Source organism: Homarus americanus, unplaced genomic scaffold (genome assembly GCF_018991925.1).
Source record: "Homarus americanus isolate GMGI-L3 unplaced genomic scaffold, GMGI_Hamer_2.0 scaffold13495, whole genome shotgun sequence".
Lineage (NCBI taxonomy): Eukaryota > Metazoa > Arthropoda > Malacostraca > Decapoda > Nephropidae > Homarus > Homarus americanus.
The window spans coordinates 1487473-1512372 of NW_024727075.1; the positions used below are offsets into that span (position 1 = coordinate 1487473).

Sequence of the window (24900 nt, forward strand, 5' to 3'; positions counted from 1 at the left end):
AGGGGGTGCGGGGCAAGTCATCAGGGAATTGTCTATCACAGGTAAATAGAATTCATCACTAACGTGAGATTTTCTTTTCCTCTTTTTTCTCCCAAGTACAGTACCTTATAATTCCCTTTATTGTTGGGTTGGCTGCTAGGGTTGTGCTTCCGCTCCCAACTTTCTCAGTCACTGCTCTCCTTTTTATTCTTCAGCCACTTCTACCTCTACTGCTCTCCTCACTACGTATTGCAGGCAGATCTTCAGTACATGTCCTAACCACCTAATTTGCATTTTTTTTATAATTATCCTCACATGCAAAAGTTCCCTTTTATCCATTCCCTTGGTGGTATTCCTGATGTCATTTAACTCATCACTTGGCAACTGTGAATCTTCAGTGTTTAATGATAACTCTCATTATGTGAAGAGGTTCTTGAATGTGGTTGATGGTTTATATTATATGAGTAGGAAAAAGGACAATAATTGCTATGATAAAAATACCTTTTATTTACCGTTATCATTGACATATCTACATGCACAGAAACAAGTAAAATCAAGTATAAGAACGCCAACTGTTCTGCTGTTAGTTAATGCCTCAACAACATCCATACTGCACACCAATTTTTGCTTCTCAAACATGGAAAAGAAAAATAATGTATTAATGTAATATGGTGTATATAATGTATGTATTTATGTGTGTTTGTGATATACATATATATATAATATATATATATATATATATATATATATATATATATATATATATATATATATATATATATATATATATATATATATATACAGTATATATATATATATTTATTTATTTATTTATTTATTTATTTATTTATTTATTTATTTATTTCATCTTGTTTGTGAACAAACGTTCCTTCCACATCTATAAACAAATTTCTCCTGGTAAACAAACACGAGTTTTTTTACACCTTCATACACCGAAAAATGCTCATTAATTAGTGGTGCAGTGTGAGACTCAACAATTGTAAAAGAAAGAACTCTTCTTACTTATGAGCAGTGTGAATAAGATTTTTTAAACCAACATTTTCTTGGGTATTAAGAACGTGCAATTGTCATCGCATTAATTGACTACTCATTCAGTCTCATGACCTCTTGTCAGCTGCTCAGTTTGCTTTACAGTATATCTAACATTCATATAATTATGCGAAAATCTTCTTCAATAAATATCCTAACATTACAATTTTGGATGTTGTCAACTAGCTAGACTATAACAACGAAAACTAGACTAATTTGATATTGAGCTGGTGAGAGAGGACAATGTTATTGTGATACAGTACTGTATAATAATACTACAGTAATACAGTATGAGGAAATTGCGAAGCTGCAAGCATACCCCGCTCCACTGCCCGGCTCTCACTGCTGGGGTTGCCGACGCGAGACGCCCACACATTGGTCCACATCGACATTATTTATTAAGGTAAATGTTGGTATTGTGGTGGCCATGTTTTCAAGTCTTACTGAGAATGACTGCAATAGCGTATAACATCAGATATGAAGATCCCACCCACATGAGGATATTTAAGCCACATATGGACAAGGAAGAAAGGAACACAGCTGTGTTTCATTTAACATGGTATGTACGGTATAGCTAGAATTTAAAACCCAACAGAAGGGGTACTGAAATTTGAGAACATTGAATTGGGAAGCCAGGACTTCAGGGAAATAAGGTTAGATTCGTGGTGATTCATGTCGAGTATAATATTATAAATAAAAGCTAAACTAATGATTGCACTATGACTGAGGCAGATGCTTATTAGGGTCATGAGACATTAGAAGGTTTCAATAAACACAGTTGGAACTACTGATGGCTTTGGTGTACTCAAGGGGCAAGGACTTAAAATTTGGCTCTGTGGGAAGACAACAAAATTGAAGGTCATATTCACTGGTGAAGACGTATCCTCTAGATTGTAATGCTTTAATGAGTTGTTACGTGTGTTAGTGATGGAGGCCACTGCACCGGGAGGTCACCTCATCGTGGGGGTCACAAGGCCCTCACCACTGCTCATTAAGGACATAGTTGGTGTATTAGTATGATTATATAAAGTATTTATCTCTCTCTCAATAGAAGAGGAACGTTTGTGTTTTGTTTGAAGTTGAAAAGATCTGCTGTGTTTTCTATCGTGGTTGATATAGTCTGAGGAAGTTCAGCAAGTGTAATATGGTAGTTTAGATCTACATGTTACTGACCAAGGTGTTACATTGAGTACTGTGACTGTATTAGGTAATATGAGCATAAGAGCAGGTCGAGTGTAGCAGGAGGCAATGGAGCGGGGAAGCAGCTGACGTTCAGGCTGGTCCAGGCTGACCCTCAGGAGACATGTGTGACTAGACTGGAGGAGGGCCAGCCTGGGTGGATACAGGCACCAGCAAGCCTCTGTGTTGGCTTCGCTGTGCCTGTGAGCGACGACACCAGCACCCGTGCAGCCGTGTGGGCGTGTGGGCGGTGGTGAGAGTCTGGGCTGCACCCAGACAAAGGTTCATGTGACCAACCCTCTGCCATCACCATGGATCATTGGCATGTTGAATGATTCATCTCTGCCCTTCACTGTTGGCCACACTTGGTCCCCGGGTGAGGCGAGTCCGGGGTGCCACGTGCCTGGTGTGAGCGCCCTCATCAGGCGTGGTACAAATGCCAAGTGAGCAAAATAGCCTCCAGACCACACAACCTGGACAAGAGTAGCATGATAGCTACCCTGCATTGGTGTGTTGTGAGCAACAGAAAATACAAGGAGGCTTGGTCTAGTCGGGGCTGCAGTTTGTCCTTCCGGTGACAGGTGCGGCTGGTGTTGTGATAGATGATGGCGGCCAGGATATGGCTGGTTGGAGCACAGCAGGTGTGGGGTCCTGCAGGCGCCTGGCAGCGACCATGTGGTACTACCTCTGGGCTGTCCATCATTCTTGCCTGCCACTATCAACTCCAGTTGTCGACATGGGTGAGGTGTGTAGTTGGTGTGAAAGAGGAACTTGTTTGATCCTCCACACCCTGAAGAGCCAGGGTGAAGAATAATCTGCAGCACCGATTGACGACCAATACTTCTTAACATGTTGACTAAATAACCTCCATTACAAATGGATATACAGTTGTGTCCTGTTATTAAGACATCCATAAGATATTTGTTCTCATAAGTTCTGGGATACGAATTAAGTCCTGTAGCAGGAACACCTAGTCTGATGACTTGGTGTGGGCCCATACATGTTCCCAATACTAATGCACAGATAGTTTCTAATATGGCACACATTTCTTTCCAAACCAACATGTTAGTTCACATGAAAGTCAAAAGTAACTGACCTAGGACACTGATATGTTGCATTACAAATGCTTATTTTTCCAATGTTCTACTAAGAGTTGCAATATGGCGAGTGTATGGCACGCGGTAGGATCAGGTATAGCACCATTCTCTCGGCTGCCGGGACAACCTGCACTTGACGAGCACCTCCCACTCCCTCCAGTCCTCTCACATGACTAAGATTGACAAGCGCATACATTGTGGTCGACCTTTGATTCCGGGGGCAACAATTTGACATTGAACAATAAATAAGATCAAATAAATTAAGTCCCCTTCTTTTGGACCTTGTTCATACGTCGGAATTCTATGTATTTACAGATATTATTTACGATTATATACATGAAAAATGGTATGGCTGAAGTATATACACTAAGCATCAGCTGAGGTGGGAGGGTTGAGGTGCCCCCGTGGCCACCGCCGTCGCCGCCGCGCATCATGGGCATGGCGGACACGGTACGGGCGGGCGGACGAGGGCGCCGGGGGAAAGGGCTGCTGTGATTGTGGTGTCACCGTCATGGGTGTGGGCCGCAGAGGGCCTCTAGGCACCCTAGAGGCAGCACGTGAGGGCGTAGGGGTGGCCATGGGCAGTGAAGGCGATGTGGGCAAGCGGCGCTGGTGACGGATACGCCTGCCATGGGGACGTCTGGTTTGGGGAGCCACAGTGATGGATGTGTACTGTGTGTGTTTTCGTTTGCCATCCGCCTCATGACGCTGCCTCGGCTGTGCCTTCCCCGTCCCTGCTGACACCGACACTTTACGTCTGCGTGGTGCCTCTGTATCTACTGTGTTATTTGTGTTTACTTCATGGCTGTCTTTTTCTCTCCCGTGTTTCCTTCTACGTTTACTTTTCCTTTGTTTTTTTCTTTTGCGACATTTTTTATTCTTACACTTCTTTGGCCTCTTTCTGCACTTCTTTTTCCCTTTAACAATCCTGCACCACTTGCACCTTTTTTTACCTTTCACAATGCGGCAACGTCTACTGGCAGGTGGGGAAGAAGTTGTGGTAGTGGTGGTAGTGCGACCCATTGGCACCACGGTTGGTGCCAGTGTCACCACAGTAGCTTCTCCTTGACCTCTCTCACTAGCACTACCCGCCGTTGTCTTGTTGTACTCATTATAACCATCACAGCGCTGAGGCGGCTGACCCACCAGTCGCTCGTGGTACCGCTCAATGATGCGCTGTGCTTCCTGCAGCTGTATCCGCCGGAAGAGGAAAAAATTCTCCTTGCCCAAAGGGCCACTGACCCGGCGAGCACGCTTGATGCGACCACTGGTGGCGATGGCCAGGTAGCGTCCGCTGAAGCGGCGACTTTGTAGTGTGTCATAGTAGGTGTCCTCCAGCTGGGATACGAACTCACACTCAGAGCTTCGGTTACACTGAAAAAACAACACTAATTAACTTCGTTGGAAAATTTCATCTAAGGTATTGATAAACATATACAGTACATAATACCTGTTGACAGTAATATATGATATCGTGAGTAAAAATACTCTTGTTGTCAATATATCATTCATGTTATTGTTTAATTTGAACATGTGGCACAATACATGTTTACAAGTTGTATTTACTGTTTTCTAAAGTACTAACAAATAAAGTTATTTATTGTACTATGGTAGCTAAGGAAACACAGGGTCAAGAGAGAGAGCTTTTCTCCTTATCACTTTGTTCAATCTCCTCACCCCTCCGTTTAATTCATCCCAAAAGGCAATAACTGTTACCTGGGACATATTCTATGCCATTAAATCTGCTATAAAAACATTCATTGTACGATACACGCAAGCATAGATATAGGGGAAGCACTGGGAGTACACTGACTATACCCGGAGCCTGGCCGTACTGTACTATACGTGTGAACCTTGTGGCCAGGTCATCCGACTCTCATACCCTCCCTTACAACAATGCAATACTTGAAATTAGATGTATGTTTGAAAATCAGTCCCTGACCTTTTATTATTAATAATTTTGCCAGGTAAGACAGCTGCCCGAATAAACGAAGTTTACTCGTGAGCAGCAGTGTCGGACACGCTGGTGTAACACTAACAATGTGGGGCTGATAGCAAAGATTCATTACGGTAACTTAAATTTCACTCGACGACACTTATGATTTAATATTATTGTGTGAATAAATTAATAAGCATTATTTTTTTTAATAATATATCTTATTGTCGAGCTATTTTGCAATTAAATTTTTATTATGAACCCACAGCTGACCAAAATAAGGAATATAAGATATGGGACTTACAAACCAAAGCTAAGATTGATTAAATACCTACACACAAAAAAGGGTGCCCTCCATTTCTACTGTATACACCAGCTGGGATAGTAAGTAATAAGGGCGTTGAACCCAAAACTGAGCAATGACAATGGGAAAAAAGTCCTTATGGAACAATAAACAATAATGGAATAAGAGAAAGAGGATGTTGGCGGTAAAGGCAGCAGCATCTCTGTAGTGTTAAACCAGGTGGTGACCCAAACACTCGTCTCAGAGACCACCAGCTAACTATACTGAGTACCTCCCATCATGGTGGTGGTAGTATGATGTGGTGGAATACTGTAGTAATAGTGGTGGTGGTGGTGGTATGGTGGGGTGTGGTGGTTATGGTGGGACGTTGTGGTAGTGATGAGGTGATGTGGTTGTGGGATGTTAATATGGTAGTGGTGGGGTGGTGTGGTAGTGGTGGGGTGGTGTGGTAGAGGTGGTGGTGGGATGGTGTGGTAGAGGTAATGGTAGGGTGGCGTGGTAGAGGTAATGGTGGGGTGGTGTGGTAGAGTTAATGGTGGGATGGTGTGGTAGAGTTAATGGTGGGGTGGTGCGGTAGAGGTGGTGGTGGGGTGGTATGGTAGAGGTGGTGGTGTGGTAGAGGTGGTGGTGTGGTAGAGGTGGTGGGGTGTGTGGAGGTGTGGTGGGTAGAGGTGGTGGTGTGGTGGAGGTGGTGGGTGGTGTGGAGGTGGTGGTGTGGTGGAGGTTGGTGGTGGTGTAGTAGAGGTGGTGGTGTGGTAGGTGGTGGTGGTGGTGGTGGTGGGGTGGTGTGGGAGGAGGTGGGGTGTGGTGTGGTGTGTGTGGAGGTGGTGGTGGTGGTGTGGTAGAGGTGGTGGTGGTGGTGTGTGGTAGAGGTGGTGGGGTGGTGTGTGGTAGAGGTGGTGGTGTGATAGAGGTGATGTGGTAGAGGTGGTGGTGGTGTGGTAGAGGTGGTGGCAGAGGTAGTGGTAGAGGTGGTGGTGGGGTGGTGTGGTAGTGGTGGGATGGTGTGGTAAAGGTGGTGGGGTGGGTAGAGGTGGTGGTGGTGGTAGGAGGTGGTGGTTGGTGGTAGAGGTGGTGGTGGGTGGTGGTAGAGGTAGTGGTGGGATGGTGGTAGAGGTGGTGGTGGGGTGTGGTAGAGGTAGTGGTGGATGGTGGTAGAGGTGGTGGTGGTAGAGGTGGTGGTGGTGGTGGTAGGTGGTGGTAGGGGTGGTAGAGGTGGTGTGGTGTGGGTAGGTAGTGGTGGGTGGTGTGGTGGTGTGTGGTGGTGTGGTGGTGTGGTGGAGGTAGTGGTGGGGTGGTGTGGTAGAGGTGGTGGTGGTGGTGGTTAGTGTGGGGTGGTGTGGTAGAGGTGGTGGTGGTGGTGTGGTAGAGGTGGTGGTGGGGTGGTAGAGGTGGTGGTGTGTGGTGTGGTAGAGGTGGTGGTGGGTGGTGGTAGAGGTAGTGGTGGGGTGGGTGATAGAGGTGGTGTAATGTGGTAGTGGGATGTTGTAGTGGTGTAGGGTGTAACAAGTGTGTGTCTGTGTGTGGTGATAGTCGGGTGTAACAGGTGTGTGTGTGTCTGTGTGTGGTGATAGGGTGGTGTGTGTGTGTGTGTGTGTGTGTGTGTGTGGTGTTGGTGAGGTGTAACTGGTGTTTGTGGTGTAACAGGTGTGTGTGGTGATGGTGGGGTATATCAGGTGTGTGTGTGGTAATAGTGGGGGTGTAACAGGTGTGGGTGGTGATGGTGGTGTAGCAGTGTGTGATGGTGGGGTGTAACAGGTGTGTGTGGTGATGGTGGAGTGTAACAGGTGTGTGTGGTGATGGTGGGGTGTAACAGGTGTGTGTGTGTGTGTGTGTGTGGTGATAGTGGGGTGTAAGTGTTGAGCCGGGAGGTGTTAAGACACCCCAAGAGGAGGTGTTAGTGCCGGGAAGAACCAGGTGTGTAGGTAACCATTATGTGCCAGGGGCCAGGACGAGTCTGGGTGAGTGTAGAGGCACGTGTGTGTGTGTGTGTGTGTGTGTGTTCTACACCTGTGTAGGGGTTATAGAATACTACGCACTAGCTCACAACACACGCGGAACATGGCTGACTGTAACACAACAACAGGAACACGCAGGACGCTAGTTTGATACCACCTGATCTTGGTTGTAAAATAAACACACAGAAAATGGAGAACCTTAAAACTAAATATGGGAGACTTCATTAAACATTTGATGTAACAGACAATTGTCAGTCTTCACGTGCCAAGGAAGACGGTGAAGTGTAACAGGTGTATTGTAAGTGTAGACCAGGTGGTGGTGAGTGTCCGGTGAGCGGCTACCTGGCGGAGGTGTGCATGACCCCTCACATCCCTGTCTGCGGCCTTGCCTGGTCCTGAGGGCTACGATCACCCCAGTCGCAGCTCCCCCCCCTCCACACACACACAACCACCATTATCATCCACGCCCACCTAGCACGCCCACGCCCTAGGAGGACCTGTCAAGTTGCTAGAGTGGAAAAGAAATTTGAGAGAAACAGCAGAAGAGATCGTGAGGAAGTGGGCAGGTCACAGGTGCATAAGTTACTAGCCACCAGCCGCCATGGTGGAGAACACCGACCCAGCAAAATGGCCACCCGCAACACTTTGTCCTCACACGCCCACCACCGCTACACCTGGACCAGTGTATCAATACTCACACCAAAATTTATCAAGAATACTGTCTTTAAAAAATTTTTCCGTTGTCGTCAGGTTGAGTGAAGTCAAACATTCGATAGAGAAGAAAACAGGTTGTCTGATGTTGGGAGGAAGGTGAGGCGGCCACCAGGCTTTGTCTCTCGTTTACCTCATCACCGACGACGACTCAACGATCTCACACTTATCACGCTGATGATAATGACTTACCAGGTAGTGCAACGGGAAGAGGAGGAGGACAGATACTGTGTGTTATACAGGTGTGAGAGGTACCGATGGCTGTGGCTCTCAACCATCATGGTGGTGAGGACGCCGCGCGCCACCCAGCCTCGCTCGTGACCAGCCTTACAATGATGCCGCCCCCACCACCCACCCAGTGCATGCCACCCACCACCACCCACCTAGTGCATGCCACCCACCACCACCCACCCAGTGCATGCCACCCACCACCACCCACCTAGTGCATGCCACCCACCACCACCCATCTAGTGTAGTGTGTGTGTGCCACCCACCACCAACCACCTACTGCAACCCACCTACTGACTGCATGCCACCCACCTGGTGTATGCTACTCACCACAGCCCATCTAGAGTGTGTGCCACCACCCACCTAGTGTATGTGTATACCAACCATCGCGTCGCGTCTTATATAGCGTGTATGTACCACCCACAACTACCCACCTAGTGTGTGTATGTGTGACCAAAAACCACCTACTTAGTGTGTGTTTGTGATTATGTTCCATGCAACTAGTGTTTGTGTGCCACTTATTACCACCCACCTAGTGTGTGTGCTGCCCATCACCATTCACCTAGTGTGTGTGTGTGTGTGTGTGCAAAAATCATAACCCAACTGGTATACGAGTATGTTACATCAGCCACCACCCACGTAGTGTGTGCGCACCATCCATCACAACCCAGCTGGAGCATGAGTGCCATTCGTCCGGTGTGTGTGTGTGTGTGTGTGTGTGTGTGTGTGTGTGTGTGTGTGTGATCCACTACCGCCCACCTACGGCAGTATGCGTGTGTGCCATTAAGCTCAACCCATCTAGTGTGTGTACCATCCAACAACAACAAGAATTATGATGAATCAACAGCAATTATCATGATTCAACAACACTTAAAATTAACATTTACCTTATTTACCTAATGGCCCTACACGAAAGATGGCCATATCTCGGGAAGGAGACCAGTCGCCTGTGTAGGATCCCTCCATCGGTCTTGATAATTTTATCAAGGGCTATTTTGAAGCCCATTACTGTTCCTGAATCACCCTCTGCGTGAAAATGTATTTCTTTATTTATTCGTTCTGCATGATAACTTGGTGAGGTTGTTAAAAGGACCTATTTGTGTACGTTGACAATGAGCTGACGTTCTCGGGCCATTGCGAGAAGAAGGTAAATCAGGCAACTAAATTATTAGGTCTAAAAGAAGGTCGTTCAGATATCTAGACGGTCCGTCCCTCGTAATAATCTTCAAGAGTGAAGTGCTTCCCCATCTGGAGTACTGTCACCCAGTCTGGTCCCCGAGATATGCTAGGGACTATCAGTTGATTGAAAATGTCCAAAGGAGGGTCACCAGACTGGTGTCTGCACTGCGGCACCTCAGCTACCCTGAGAGAATAGAGCGCCTGAACTTGCCTAGCTTATACTACAGAAGGGCAAGGGGAGATCCAATTGAGGTGTACAAGCATCTCCAAGGGCACTTCTCAATCGAGTGCCCTTACCTGGAGCTGGCGAATGTTCGCCCCACAAGGGGTCACAGCTCAAGGTTGAAGAAGCCGCAAGCCCAGAAAACTGTGAGGGGTAACTTTTCCGCAGTGAGAGTTGTGAACTCACGGAGCAATCTGCCAGAGAGTGTTGTGACGGCGCCGAGTGTGAGCTCTTTCAAGACCAGGCTGGATAAGCACTGGAGCAGGTTTAGGTACATTCAGGAGCCAGTGCATGTCCAATACTTGCCAACAGTGCGTAACAGAGACGTAACCGATCGCCCAAGCGACTAACGAACCGATCAGTGGTGAAGAGGATAAAAGGAAAAATGTAGTTATGTCCGAGTAAAATATTCCATACCCAACAAAGTCCAGCACTCGTGAAAGTGGGTAAGAAACATTTCTGTGTTTCTCGAGACCACAACTGACTGTGAAGATCAATGAGTCATCTTGTAAGTGTTTACGTCATTTGTCTGGGTCACGCCGCCACACTACACCCTTCTTGAGACGGTTTACCAGCATTGTTCTTGTAGATTTTATCACTCAGAAGAATGATTGTGTCCATTCCAGTGGTGTTTCAGAACAACAGACTTTTTTTAGCATTATACTGACAATAGTTTTCCCCACGGTCCACATTTCCTTAGTAACTTACCCCCACCCATCCGAGCAAAGACTACGCTCCCTTCCTTTAAATTATCTCTTAAAAAATATCTATTGTCTAAATATTAATATTTTTTTGTAATGCCTACTTCTTATACCTGCTTTTATTGTACCACCAAAACCGTTTTGTCAGAAATTATCATGTAGATAGATAGAAATTACCATTGCAACAAATATATTTGGCAACTTGAAATAATCCTGACAGCTCTCTTGTTCCACCTTAATAAAACCAATGTTGTACTGCTTCCCCCCCTTATCATATTTATGTTTTTCAATTCCACTGTAAATTATGTATATGCTCATAATATAAATGTAAAAAATAATAATAAAATAAATAAATGTCGAAGTGATAACCGTGGTAACATTCTGATATGCTTTTATTACCACCATGCTGTGTACTGTTCTAGATGATACTAAATGTTACATAATACTTCCTTGAGATAAATGTACAGTGTATATCAGATGCCAACAAGAGAACTCAGTCTCTCAACCGGCTCAGCCATGTTAATATTATGATTTTTAATCGACTCTGTATCCGTGTTCTTCTGGATAAATAAACTGTTTCAATATCAATATCAGTAACTAGGGTTGTGAGGCGTACCGATAGACGGGATTCTCAGGTGGTATTTCACTGCCTCGTCCCGTTGTCCAGGAAAGGTCTCTCTGCTTATAAGTCATACCTCTTACAATTATAACTTCAAAAATTAACAAAAACTGTTTTCGTTCTATTGTTTATTTTCATCAAAATTCTTATCTCACTTCATAAAACAATATAATATTATACAGCATGTATCTCTGGTAGGCTGTGACCATGAACTACAGTCTGAAGTGCATGGCTATGGTGGACTACAGCCGGCCAGGGAAAGTTTATTTACCGGTGGTGAGTTATTGTGGCTGGCTCATCCATACACCCAGGATTACCTGCTAATGCTGACTACTTTCGTACTATGTACTATGATGCTTTAAATAAATCTACTGTAAGCAATTAGTCCAAGCCAAAATATAACTTGTTTATTCTTCTAATAAAGTCATTTTATTTTTGTTCTTTCTCGACCCTTCCCCGTATAATGTCTCATAATTTGAAATCGAGGATCTGGTAACTCTAATAATAACTGAATTATTGTTTGCAGACGTCCGTTATTTGCAAGCGTAAAAATACACATACGATTGACTGTCAATATGAAATATTAACTACTGATCATCTGCATTACTGTATTTCAGATATCCTTTAGATGTCTATTTTTGTATATTCAGTGTAAATGATTAATCCCTCAACCTAAGCGAAGGATCCCACTGCAAATGAGAATATGAAGGCTTCGTTGATTATCACTGGTCGACTCTTCACCTTTACTTTTATCCACATTGCAACTGATCGGCTCCTTAGCAACTCGTGTGGTCGGTCACGTCTCTGTTACACACTGTTAACAAGTACTGGTTCCAGAATGGTATCTATACCTGCACCAGTGTTGGTTCATTCTGGTCTTGAATGAGCTCACATTCGGCGCCGTCACAGCACTGGCAGATTGTTCCACGAGTTTACAATTCTCACTCGGTAAAAGTTTGCCCTGAAAATTTTCAGAACTTATAGCTTCTTCAACCTTAAGCAGTGACCCCTAGTGGGGCGGGCGATCGCCAGCTCCAGGTATGGTCGACTACTGCTCTCTGAGATGTTTAAAAACTTCAATTAAGTCACCCTTTGTCCGCTTACAGGCAATTGCACGTGTTCTAATCTCTGCGTAACTGAGGTACCGCAACGCAGGCACCTGCAGCCTGGTGGCCCTGCTTTAGACATTTTCAATCAATTGACAGTCTCTAGCATATCTCGAGGACCAGACGGGGTGTCAGTACTCCAGACGGGGAAGCACCTCACTCTTGAATAGCGTTACGATATCTAAACGACCTTTTAAGACCTATACTAGCTTAGTTGTTTGATTCACCTTCTTCTCACAATGGCCCGAGAACTTCAGTTCGTTGTCAATATTTGTATACACACCCAGGTCGTTTTCACATTCGGTCTCTGTTAATGTTGTTTCTTTTTCCTGTTGGGACATGTGATACGCCTCCTTACTGTTGGTACGACCTAGGCGCATCCTCTTACACTTCGTGAATTTGTATCTTAACAGCCATTTCTTCGACCACTCTTGAAGCTGTCTAGGATGTACTTGCTTATATACCTGCACTGTCTTTGTACATTGTATACCTGCATTGTCTATATACACGATGGTTCAATTTAAACATGTATGATGATTTTATCAGAGCCTAACACTCGTGAACAATATTCTCTTCAGTCCTACCTCACACCTGTACTGACCCTCAAGACGCCTTCCCTCATCCCAGGGGTGACTAGGGTAGGATGGCTGCGTCCAGTACACACCAGCGAACTACTGTATTAAGAAGAGTTTATATCTTGTTTGTTTACAGTTCCCTGTTGTCTCTAATAATTAATAGCAGCAGTAATAGTAACGGCAGTAGTATTAATGTCCAAGTGTGAAAAAGTTCGTGTATAAGAAGCCTTGTGAAATTTCGTTAAGAAATATTTCATATGACAGCCTAATGTGTTGTACTTGTGGCAAGAGAAAGAAATAATATGGTGATTGACCCGGTCCAGAATGTATGTACGGATTTGCCAAAATGACTTAATTGGGTAAACCTGTAACTGCAAGCAAAATAAATCATCCTTCAGCTTGCCAGATCATTCAATATCATTGAGGTTTAGACCAAACAGCAGAAAAATATTCACCTCAATATATATTATCTAAAATACTGTATGTCTATCATAACCTGCCTACCTATCTTCTGTGTTTACGCGAAAAAATCTGAATTTGGAGATTTCTGGAAATTGTGAATATTGTACTAATTAGAATACAGTATTCTATAAGTTTTCGTTTATTTTAAAGTGATGTGCATATCACAAGAAATCTAGATGCATTCCTATATTCTAAAGAGACTGTGACTTGAGAAACCCAAAATTAAAAAATTACCTCAGAAGTGGAGAGAATATCATCTTAAAAGATACTACTTAACTCGTAGATGACTGGCTCACCGGATCATGTTCTTCGGAATAATTCACGGGTCAAAATTATTAGAAATAGAAAGTTATGTTTTATGGGGGAATAAGTTACGACTAAAGGTACAATACAGTTTGGCATAAATAATATGTTTAAAAAAATAGATGGTATTTTGGATTGCAAAGGCGGTTCAATATATCCAATTTCTTAATTTATTTTCATTTCAGATATGAGAAGTCAACAGTGGTTCTTCCCTCAAATTCAATACTCTTGCCCAGGATGAATAATTTTGTATTTAACCCAATACAGTATAAGGATGAGTACTGATAATTATTAATTGTTCAATGGTCGAAATAGGTAACTTGTGTTAAATATACTGGTGACCCTACATTACTATTCTTAAAGAAAAAAATAATAATATGTATGGTAAATGGGTAAATATTTAAGATTTAGGGGGCGCTATTAATCTATTGTTTCACAAATTAACGTGAAGAAAGTTGCGCATATTATTTTACTCAACACAATCAAAGTGTTATTATAGTAAGCAACGTCATAAACGAAACATCAAATTGTATCGTACATGAACCAATTTCCATTAAACTATGGACGTCAGTGATCGAGGATTCTGGACGAAAGGACAGTGAGCCTTCTTGATATGAGGATATTTGATCCCATGGCCGCATGTCACCATAACCTGTTTGTCTCTCGAGGTTGCACACAGGAGGAACGAGAACGAAAAGAACCGAATGTATGCAGATAGATAATCCAGAACGTAGACCAAGGCAGCTTCACTCCTCTGGTGGTCACAACATCAGGCGGGTTAGTGGCTGAGGTGTTACCAAAATAGAAGCAGCGGCCCAGAAGTTACGTCGTGGCCTGGTTGAGATGTCGGCTATACTTCTCTTTGCTCAGGTTAGCTTTACTCTGTCTCAGGGGAACAAGATCCTCGGGTCCTAAACCAACAACAGTCGCAGACATAGACTATGAGGCAACAGTCACGGAATGCTGCACATGTAGCATAGATCTAAGGCTTAACTAACTCAGCTAGGGTAAATACTTTTGTATTGTGATATAGTAGTTAGGTAATAAAATGGAGGTAAATGTATGGCTGTTGGGAAGCCATTTAAAAAAGTATTTGTAATAGTACCAACAGATAGTAGTATTAGTAGTATTAGTAGCAGCAGCAGCAGCAGCAGCAGCAGCAGCAGCAGCGTCTGACAAGAGGCCATGATGACCAGCTTGTCACCACAGTCAAACAATGGAATGTTGCAGCGGCAAAAAGTTGGCGGTGTTGGTGGACCAGCGTGAGTCAACCACCACCACTCAACCAACCCCCTCCCCCCCCCCTGCCATCAACCACCACCACAACAACTATTCAATCAATCCCCGTGTCATCAACCACTGTCGCCCATCACAACCACCACTCATCATACCTTCCTGCCTTCATCCACCACTTAACAAGACCACCAGCCATCAACTACAACTATACAACACAAAACCTATTCAACCATTCCTTAGCGATAAACCACCACCCATCACATAACAACACCCACCACCACCCATCACAACCACTACTCAACCACAACAGGAACCAATCACACCTCACACAGGCATCCTCAAGGGATTAAAAAAAATTATAAAAAATCATCACAAGTTTACCCAGAGATGACCACCCCCCCCCCCCTTACAACACGTCTCACTGTCTCCCCGGTTATAAATATTTAACAAACAACAACAGGTAGTACAGGGTCCTGACTCAAGTGGACGGCAGAGGGGGATGGTTGCCGGCGTCCATAAGTCTGGGTCACCACAACAAATATTTTTACCACCACCACGGACGTCCGGAGTGTGAGAGAGAATTATTGTCCTTGTAGTTAAGTGCTTAGGGACGCCACTATTGATCATTTGGTTAAGGTGCTACTATTGATGACTTGGTTAAGATGCCACTATTGATGACTTGGTTAATGACTTGGTTGAATTGAATTGAATTGAATTTGAATTGAAACAGTTTATTTAGCCAGAAAAAACACAGATACAGAGTGGATAATAATAACAATATTAACATGGCTGAGCCAGTTGAGAACCTGAGCTCTCTTTTAGGCACCTGATATATGGTTAAGACGCCACAATTGATGACTTGGTTAATGACTTGGTTAAGACGCCACTATTGATGACTTGGTTAAGGTGCCACTATTGATGACTTGGTTAAGACGTCACTATTAATGACTTGGTTAAGGTGCCACTATTGATGACTTGGTTAAGGTGCCACTATTGATGACTTGGTTAAGGTGCCACTATTGATGACTTGGTTAAGGTGCCACTATTGATGACTTGGTTAAGACGTCACTATTGATGACTCGGTTAATGATTTCGTTAAGGTGCCACTATTGATGAATTGGTTAAAGCACCACTATTGATGATTTAGTTAAGGCACCACTATTGATGACTTAGTTAAGACACCACTATTGAGGACTTCGTTAAAGCACCACTATTGATTTGCTAATACCACGAATAATTTTATAGAATTCTGTCGTCTCCATTACCTAACATATCAATAAGTTTACTCTATTTCACATATCAAACTCCTTTTTAAAATCCACAAAAGATATGTAGATTGAAATGAACCTCTAAAGCCCCTTCCGTTCACGTTTTCTAATCAAAGTTACCATTCCTAGTTCCGCTTCCTAGTCTAATTTATTCTCTATGTAGTATTAGTCTTCATTACATTTTACTCAGATATTTAATTCCATTTCTGGTCGTTTGTTTTCGATGTTTTTCTGGAGTTAATCAAATCCCCTTGCTGTACTAGGTGTAGACACTGTTATACGAGGTGTGGATGACCTGGTTCACACGGGTATACTAGGTGTGGATGACCTGGTTCACACGGGTATACTAGGTGTGGATGACCTGGTTCACACGGTTATACTAGGTGTGGATGACCTGGTTCACACGGTTATACTAGGTGTGGATGACCTGGTTCACACGGTTATACCAGGTGTAGATGACCTGGTAGACAATGTTATACTAGGTGTAGATGACCTGATTGTTAATGTTACAATGTTATAACTGTCTATAACAACGGCCTTGAAGCACGTAACAAGTATAGTCTATAGTCCAACAACATTAAGAAAGCCGAAAGATGGAACGCTTTATGTAACCTGGTTAAGGCACAAATATTACTGACTGTTAAAGACCAGGAATTGCTTAACTATCACTAAGTGTAATACCTGGTAACAAAGTCAATTAGTTTTAAAATACACTAATTCGTATCTCCCTTCAGGCACCACCATTTTCTATGCGTATATGACAACCTTAAGTAGTTTTTAAATACAGTTTTATTTATATCTCGGTTAAAGGACAGCCTCGAGATTAAGTTAAGTTTTATAAGGGACACCCATAAGTTTCAAGCCGGATATTAACACTGTAGAAAACGGGAACACGTCAGATTGGAGGCATGGCAGACTTGTACCCAGGCGTCGGGCTCTCACACACACACACGTCAGTATCATGATGAACGTTCCGATGTAAGAATACACCTGGTTGTTTAACTTAAGCTTTAACACAACAATACCAGTGAAAAATAGCCTTAACATTACATTGACTGTCTACCTAAACCAAATACATTCATATAAACACCAATTAGAAGACAAAGGGTAGATAAAACAGCACTTTTTTTTTTCCTGTACTAATGGCCACTGGTTAATCCCCGGGGCATCCTCTGTCGACCCAGCTGTGAATGGGTACCTGATCAGTATGTGAAGTAAAGGCGGTCGAGTACAGTGTTGGCCACATTGCCTCCCTATTGACCGTGGTTAAGCCGAGGACCAGTCGTAAAATTTTGGTGTTATTTGGTAAGTTTTTGTGTCTAAATTAAAACCAGTTAGGCGCACCCTACGTCTTCGGTTATGAGACATATTTATTTACCGAACCTTTGTGGTGGTGGTGGTGGTAGTGATTGAAGTATTAGAAGTATTACTAGTGGTGGTAGGATTAGTGATGATAATAAAAATAATAATAATAATAATAATAATAATAATAATAATAATAATAATAATAATAATAATAATAATAATAATAATAATAGTATTGCATGACGTCAATCAACCAACACTCCCACGAATAAGAAATACACGTTTGGTAAAGTCAAGGCGTTGACCAGAAGCGTGAAACATCATACTGACAAACACACGTCTCTTTACCCAGCCTGTTTATACCCACACTCCCTCATTTGCTGTGTCAACACCTGTCATGAACCTCCTCCTCCTCCTCCCTGCCCCCGCTGACGGAGGAACAAGTGAACCCATGACAGAGGTTCACTGTCTTATCTACACCTGCTCATCTTCAACACCTGTTCATCATTCGTTTATCATTATCCAAGAATGTTCTTCGTTAACATCTGCTCATCATTAATCATTATTCTTAATCTAAGCTTTTATTAACACCTGATCTACATTAACATCTGTTCATTAAAGGTTATTCTAGACGTGTGTCTTCATTAACACCTTCATTGTCTTTACCAAACCACCTTTTTAGCGACACCTGTTCCTCATTAATGCCTGTTCTTCATTAATACCTCCCTAACACCTGTTGGTAGTGGTGATGATATATAATAGTGGTTGCTGTAGTAATGGTGGTATATAATAGTGGGTGTTGTGGTAGTGGTGGTGTTAACAGCAGTAATCTTGGTTATTATGGTAATAGTGGTTGCTGTGGTAGCGATGGTGGTAATAGTAGTGGCTGTAGTAGTGGTGATAGGAGTGGTTCTTGTGGTAATGCTGGTGTTGGTTGCAGCTTTAATAGTGGTTGTTACGGTATGAAGATGGTGATGGCAGCGATAATAGTGGTGGTGGTTATGGTGGTGGTGGTGGTGGTCTTCATTACCATAGTTGGAAGGGGTAAGTGTATGGGAGGGGGGGGGAGAGGGAGGTATAGGGAGGAAAGGTGAAGGGTATAAGGTGATCTCCTGTAGTGAACACATGGACCCATCTGCAGGAGGTTGAGTGATCAGCTCTGCCCCCTCCCCCGACACTCAACATTACTCACACTTCACACATCCACCTTCAAACATAAACACACCAGACATCCAATAGGAGAGAGAGAGAGAGAGAGAGAGAGAGAGAGAGAGAGAGAGAGAGAGAGAGAGAGAGAGAGAGAGAGAGAGAGAGAGAGAGAGAGAGAGAGAGAGCAAAACACCTTCATTCTTAAAGACTGCCAAGTTTATCTGTTTATTATTGTGACTTTAAGTGAGAAGGTAAGGGGTATCGCATCTTAGTATGGTAGTTGCGGTACAATTTTTAATCTTATCACACTGTTATCTTTGTGTTGTTGCTGAAGTGAGCCAGTTAGATATGTCCTCAAGTCTATTAACCAGAGAAATTAATACATATTGTTTCTGGTTAGTGTGTGGGAGGAAGGGAGTGGTGTAGGGGCGTGAGATGGAAGGAAGGGGGTGGTGGGGGCGTGAAGGGGATGGAAGGAAGGGGTGTAGGGGCGTGAGATGGAAGGAAGGGGTGGTGTAGGGGCGTGAGATGGGAGGAAGGGGTGGTGTAGGGCGTGGGATGGGAGGAGGGGTGGTGTAGGGGCGTGAAATGGAAGGAAGGGGTGGTGTAGGGGCGTGAGATGGGAGGAAGGGGTGGTGTAGGGGCGTGGGATGGAAGGAAGGGGTGGTGTAGGGGCGTGAGATGGAAGGAAAGGTGGTGTAGGGGCGTAGATGGAAGGAAGGGGTGGTGTAGGGGCGATGAAGGGCGTGGGAAGGAAGGGATGGGAGGAAGGGGTGGAGGAGGGTGGTGTAGGGGCGTGGGATGGAAGGAAGGGGTGGTGTAGGGGCAGGATGGAAGGAAGGGGGTGGTGTAGGGGCGTGATGGGATGGAAGGAAGGTGGTGTAGGGGCGTGGGATGGGAGGAAGGGGTGGTGTAGGGGCGGGGGAAGATGGGGCGGAGAGGAGGAAGGAGGTGTAGGGGCGTGGGATGGGAGGAAGGGGTGGTGTAGGGGTGTGGGATGGGAAGGAAGGGGTGGTGTAGGGGCGTGGGATGGGAGGAAGGGGTGGTGTAGGGGTGGGATGGAAGGAAGGGGTGGCGGGGATGGGAGGAAGGGTGGTGGGGTGAGATGGAAGGAAGGTGGTAGGGGCGTGGATGGGAGGAAGGTGGTGTAGGGGCGTGAGATGGAAGGAAGGGGTGATGGGAGGAAGGGTGGTGGAGATGGAAGGAAGGGGTGGTGTAGGGGTGTGGATGGGAAGAAGGGGTGAGATGGAAGGAAGGGGGTGGTGTAGGCGGGTGGTGTGAGGGGCGTGAGATGGAAGGAAGGAGGTGGTGTAGGGGCGTGGGATGGGAAGAAGGGGTGGTGTAGGGGTGTGAGATGGAAGGAAGGAGGTAGGGGCGGGATGGGAGGAAGGTGGTGTAGATGGGAGGATGGGGTGGGATGGGAGGAAGGGGTGGTGTGGGATGGGATGAAGGTGGTGTAGGGGTGTGGGATGGAGGAAGGAGTGGTGTAGGGGCGTGAGATGAAGGAAGGGGGTGGTGAAGGGGCGTGAGATGGAAGGAAGGGGTGGTGTAGGGGCATGGGATGGGAGGAAGGAGTGGTGTAGAGGTGTGGGATGGGAGGAAAGGGTGGTGTGCGTGAGGGGATGGGGCGGATGGGATGAAGGGGTGGTGTAGAGGTGTGAGATGGAAGGAAGGTGGTGTAGGGGCGTGGGATGGGATGAAGGGGTGGTGTAGAGGTGTGGGATGGGAGGAAGGTGGTGGGGCGAGAAGGGAGGAAGGGACGATGTAGGGGCGTGGGATGGGAAAGTAGGGGTGGTGTAGAGGCGGGATGGGAGGTACACAGAACAAAGTTATCAGTACGTGTAGGTGAGAGTGTTGGCTGTATATGGCTCTGGTGTAACAACCCTTCCTGTGTCACATGGGGCTAGGTCGTGACACACACACAAGTGTTCAACCATAAAAAGGTGATCAACCTTCCCCGAAACAGACACTACAACCCCCGCCCTCACACACTGCAAAACCTCCCCACACACACACTACAACCCCTCCACACACACTGCAAAACCTCCCCCCACACACAACAACTCACTCCCCAAAACACACTACAGCACACCCTACACACACACACACAAGCGAGGTTAGGAGATCAACAGATGATAGCGTCGGGCTGGAGAAACCGCCATGAAAAATATGAGTGTGTGCGTGTGTGTGTGTGTATGTGTGTGTGTGAGGGGGGGGGAGGAACCAGACCCCCACACACAACATTTATACTCGAACAACAACACAAGTACAGTTCTGGATATAAAGTACAGCATTAAGGTCCTTTTTAAATTAGGGTGACACTATCATCAGACACATCATCACTGGTACAGGTCTGTGTGTGGCGTTTAGATAATGTATTTCTTATGTATCATGAAGGTGGTGTCTTAACCTAGCTATACACACAGTAATGGTAGAACGGACGTGTTCAGAGAGGCCTTCAGTAGCCACGACTCTCTCGCCAGGCAGCCCCTTTCCTTCCTCGCGTTGTTTCATTTGGTAATGGAAAGCATTTCAATATGTGCCAAGTCCTTGTGCACTTTCGACTGCTTTCAGATTAGACCGAGTATATGGCGCTCATCCAAAAGTTGAACATGCGTTAATTGAGGTTCGCCCGTGTTCTTGTGAGAGGATTAGTGTTCTTCTCAAATTTCAAAGGAATCCCTCCAGTCCATCAAGTATTATCGAATTCACATGAAGGAAAAGGCCACGGACGCGACGGACATGACGCGTGCGATTGCATAATATTCGGCGAACTCATCCAGGGATGTAATTCATGTAGGAACCATTGAGAGCCCGGGTGTGGTGCAGGGTATGTGGCGGTCACCTACACCTGGCCCACATCTTCATTATACATGCCAGGCAGGATGCACTCCACGGCCCCTGGTCCAAGGTGTAATTTATACTTTATTAACGAGACTTACCAGTGGTGATTATAGCTGCCCCTTGTCATGTGGGCTGACCACGTCACCTACACACGCCCACATCTGATTCCCTCTTGGCAAACCTCTTAAAGTGTTCTCTGATAACGAGGATGCGGCTCTAGAATATTTTATTTTCATCTCCTTACTTATTTATTTATTTGTTTATTTATTTATTTGTGCGGATAACAGCCATGGAATTTTTCGTAGGATAAAAAAGTACTTTTTGAAGGCAGAGTGAGTATGGTGTGGTTAAAAGGTTAAAGTAATTATTCCTACCATTTCTACGAGTAGGATAATTCACCACCCTTATGATACTGCTACCATATGTAAATGATGGTACAGATTACTTTATTACTAAACTTGCACTTGTAACAGCATTTCTGGATAAACTTCCCGAAATCGAAATGGTATCACCACAAGGCACCGACTCGCACCAGTACACCACGCCGGGATAATAGTAATAGTAAACATCGCCACTAACACACACGGTGACTCCAGGTGCACATGTGGTGAACTTTACCGGGGGTGATTACTTCATTCACCACACGAGGAGAAATAAAATAGCAAAAGTAACAAATAATAAGGAGAAAAATATTAACGTCACGTGAGGACAGCGACTGCTCACCCGACTGCCATCTTCAACCATTTCCTGAGACAAAAAACTACGGTATTTGTTCACTTTTATAATTTTCCTGACATAATCATCTACTTCTTTACTTCTACTGCCATATTCAGTTCTCTCAGCTACAAGTAAACGCCGTAACAAAAACCCTCTAGCTGGTTCATGACGGGAAGAAATGACTCCCGCCCAAACAACTATTTTCAGTGTGCATCAGCGAGAACCACCGACCTATGTAAACAAACACGAGCTTCTCATAGTAATTTCTACCACTATTAGTTTGGTTTGTTTTCATGCCATCCATTAACAGGTGTACAATTAAACTATGTACTTTTAACCATTGCCAGTCTTATTTTTTAGTCAGGATACCAAAACTGTTGCCCATTTAAATGAACAATAGAGTAAATGAATTAAGATAACTTACTGATAAGACACAAGGTTGTAAAACACGTACAGTACATAGTTAGAGTCAAGAAGTGAATGGTCGGTTAGTGCGGTACAACACTCAAGGATAATTCGTCACGCTTAACAGTGAAACGAAATAACATACAAGTGCCCTGTTTTACATCACTAGTTACAGACCAGCTCTCCCTCGCCTGTACACTTATCCCTCAGCAGCTGGAGTATCTTCTAAACTCCTTATTAACTGTTATGTAAACCTAGATGAGAAGATACAGTTGAGGATAAAATTTACCACGACACTGAAAGCAGTATCTGACATGATCTACTTAGGGTCATGGCGGTAAGAGGAGACAGAGCGTGTAACATTTATATAGATTTTCTTTGTGAGTTTTTTTTTTGTGTTTTGGGATAATTACTAATGAAAAACAGTATTTACCAATCTGTGAATTACAAGTAATTAATATACTGTACTGTCAAGTGTTAAGGGGGGCTTTGTCCCCAACTGTACCTTCACGGACTTGGAGAATTGCTCGTGTTTAATAATGTTACAGGATGTGTGTAAAGTGTTAACAAGAATACACACGTATGTAACTATAATATAAGCACGTGGGAGAAACTCACACCGGGACAGTCATCATGGATGCCCAATTGGGACGACAAAATTTTATTTGTTCATTTCGTCCGGTGCTGCCGGGCGCCTGGTCATCTGTTATTGTTTAGCCCATGAGGACAACGGGGCTTGACAATGACCAAACGAGAGATAGCGTGCAGCAGGTGAGATAGTCTCCCAGGGTGAAACAGAGAAAGAGAGAGAGCGAGAGACAAACAACATAGAGAGACTTACGCTGGCGTAGAGTTTGCCACGTTTGTTCATACACAGGAAGAGTCCGGTGGCCTCACTCCGCATCTCCATCACCCCGCGGTGGATGGGGCGCACATACAGCAGCGCTGGGGAGAGGGGGAGACACATGTGTTAGTGACTGTCTTACACACCTGTCTATATATCTCTCTCTCCCACATGTACACACACACATACACACACACACACATGCTACACAACCATCATACAGACTGTGGTCACCCGTCACTCCGCGGTGGATGGGGACAAGCGTAATTATTCAGCATGGGAGTGGCACGCGTTAGTGACTGCTCTACAGACCTGTTACAACCCCTATACCTGCTAAACAACTATCTATACGTGCTACCTAAACACACACACACACACACACCTGTATAATACTTCACCCCTTCACAACCCCTAAGACCTGAGATTAAGCTACAACATCTAGTCACAACCCTGAAACTACTCTTACCTCTCCCCTAACTTACCTCCCCCCCCCCCCTCCCTGTGGTTGTGAGAGAGGGAGGGAGAGGGGGATTTTACCTCACTCATGCTCCTGACCATAAAAGGTTGTCCGATTTTATCTAGAACTGTCTCGGATTTCTGTTATCTGTCGGCAAGATTATTACACCCCGGGCAGCGGAGCCTTGACGGCGGGCGTGATGCTGTGTGGTGATAGTGACACACACACACACATACACACACACACACACACACACACACACACACGCACACACGACCCCCACACATATCAGGCACACACCCCACCCCCACACACACACACCAGGGCCCCCAACGCAAACATGAGACTACACACACACACACACACACATACATACAAAAGGCCCTCACACACACCAGGGCCCCACCACAAACACTAAGCCCTACACATACACATCAGGGGCCCCTACACACGTACACACACACCAGGACCACACACCAAAGTTTAACACACACATTCACAACCTTTCTCTTTATGTCGACGCGGCCAAAAAAAAAAAAAAATACCTCGTTTGACCAGACACTTCGCTGAAAACTCTAATCATGAAGATGGAACACATGACCAGGTAAAATCCCAGTCATATATGTCGACCAGATGATTGGGTGAAGACACAATCATAAGAATTGGATACAGGATTCGGTGATATCCCAATCAAAGAGTCAAGGACATGATTCGGTAAAGATTCGGTGAAACGACTAAGTTTGCTGTTGCTAATAATGTTAAGGTAAGTTAGGTTACGTTAGGTTAGGTTAAGATTGGTTGACAGGTTAAGTAAAAAAAAATAATAAGATATGTTAAATAAAGTTGGGTTGAGTTTAAGTAAAGGTAGGTTAAGGAAAATTTGGTTAACTAAACAGCTCAAGTTACGATGAATGAGATAAGTTTGGGTTAAAATTAGGGTTAAATAAAGTTAGGTCAAGTAAACTAAGATCAGGTGTTAAGTGAAGCCAGTTTAAGTAAAGTTGATTAAGTAAAGTAAATGGTCAGGTGAAAGTCAGGTTAAGTGGCCAGGTGAAATAAGTTAGG

At 44.6% G+C, this 24900-nt stretch overlaps 1 protein-coding gene across 1 annotated transcript; it reads right to left on the reverse strand.

The window, feature by feature from the left end:
* Window positions 1-823: 823 nt before the first annotated feature.
* Window positions 824-23480, reverse strand: LOC121865773. The gene is made up of 2 exons (XM_042365325.1): window positions 23376-23480; window positions 824-4679 (listed from the first exon to the last, which is right to left on the reverse strand). The coding sequence occupies exons 1-2, from the start codon at window positions 23442-23444 to the stop codon at window positions 3672-3674; spliced, it is 1077 nt and encodes a 358-aa protein (XP_042221259.1). The 5' UTR covers window positions 23445-23480; the 3' UTR covers window positions 824-3671.
* Between the last annotated feature and the right edge of the window lie 1420 nt (window positions 23481-24900).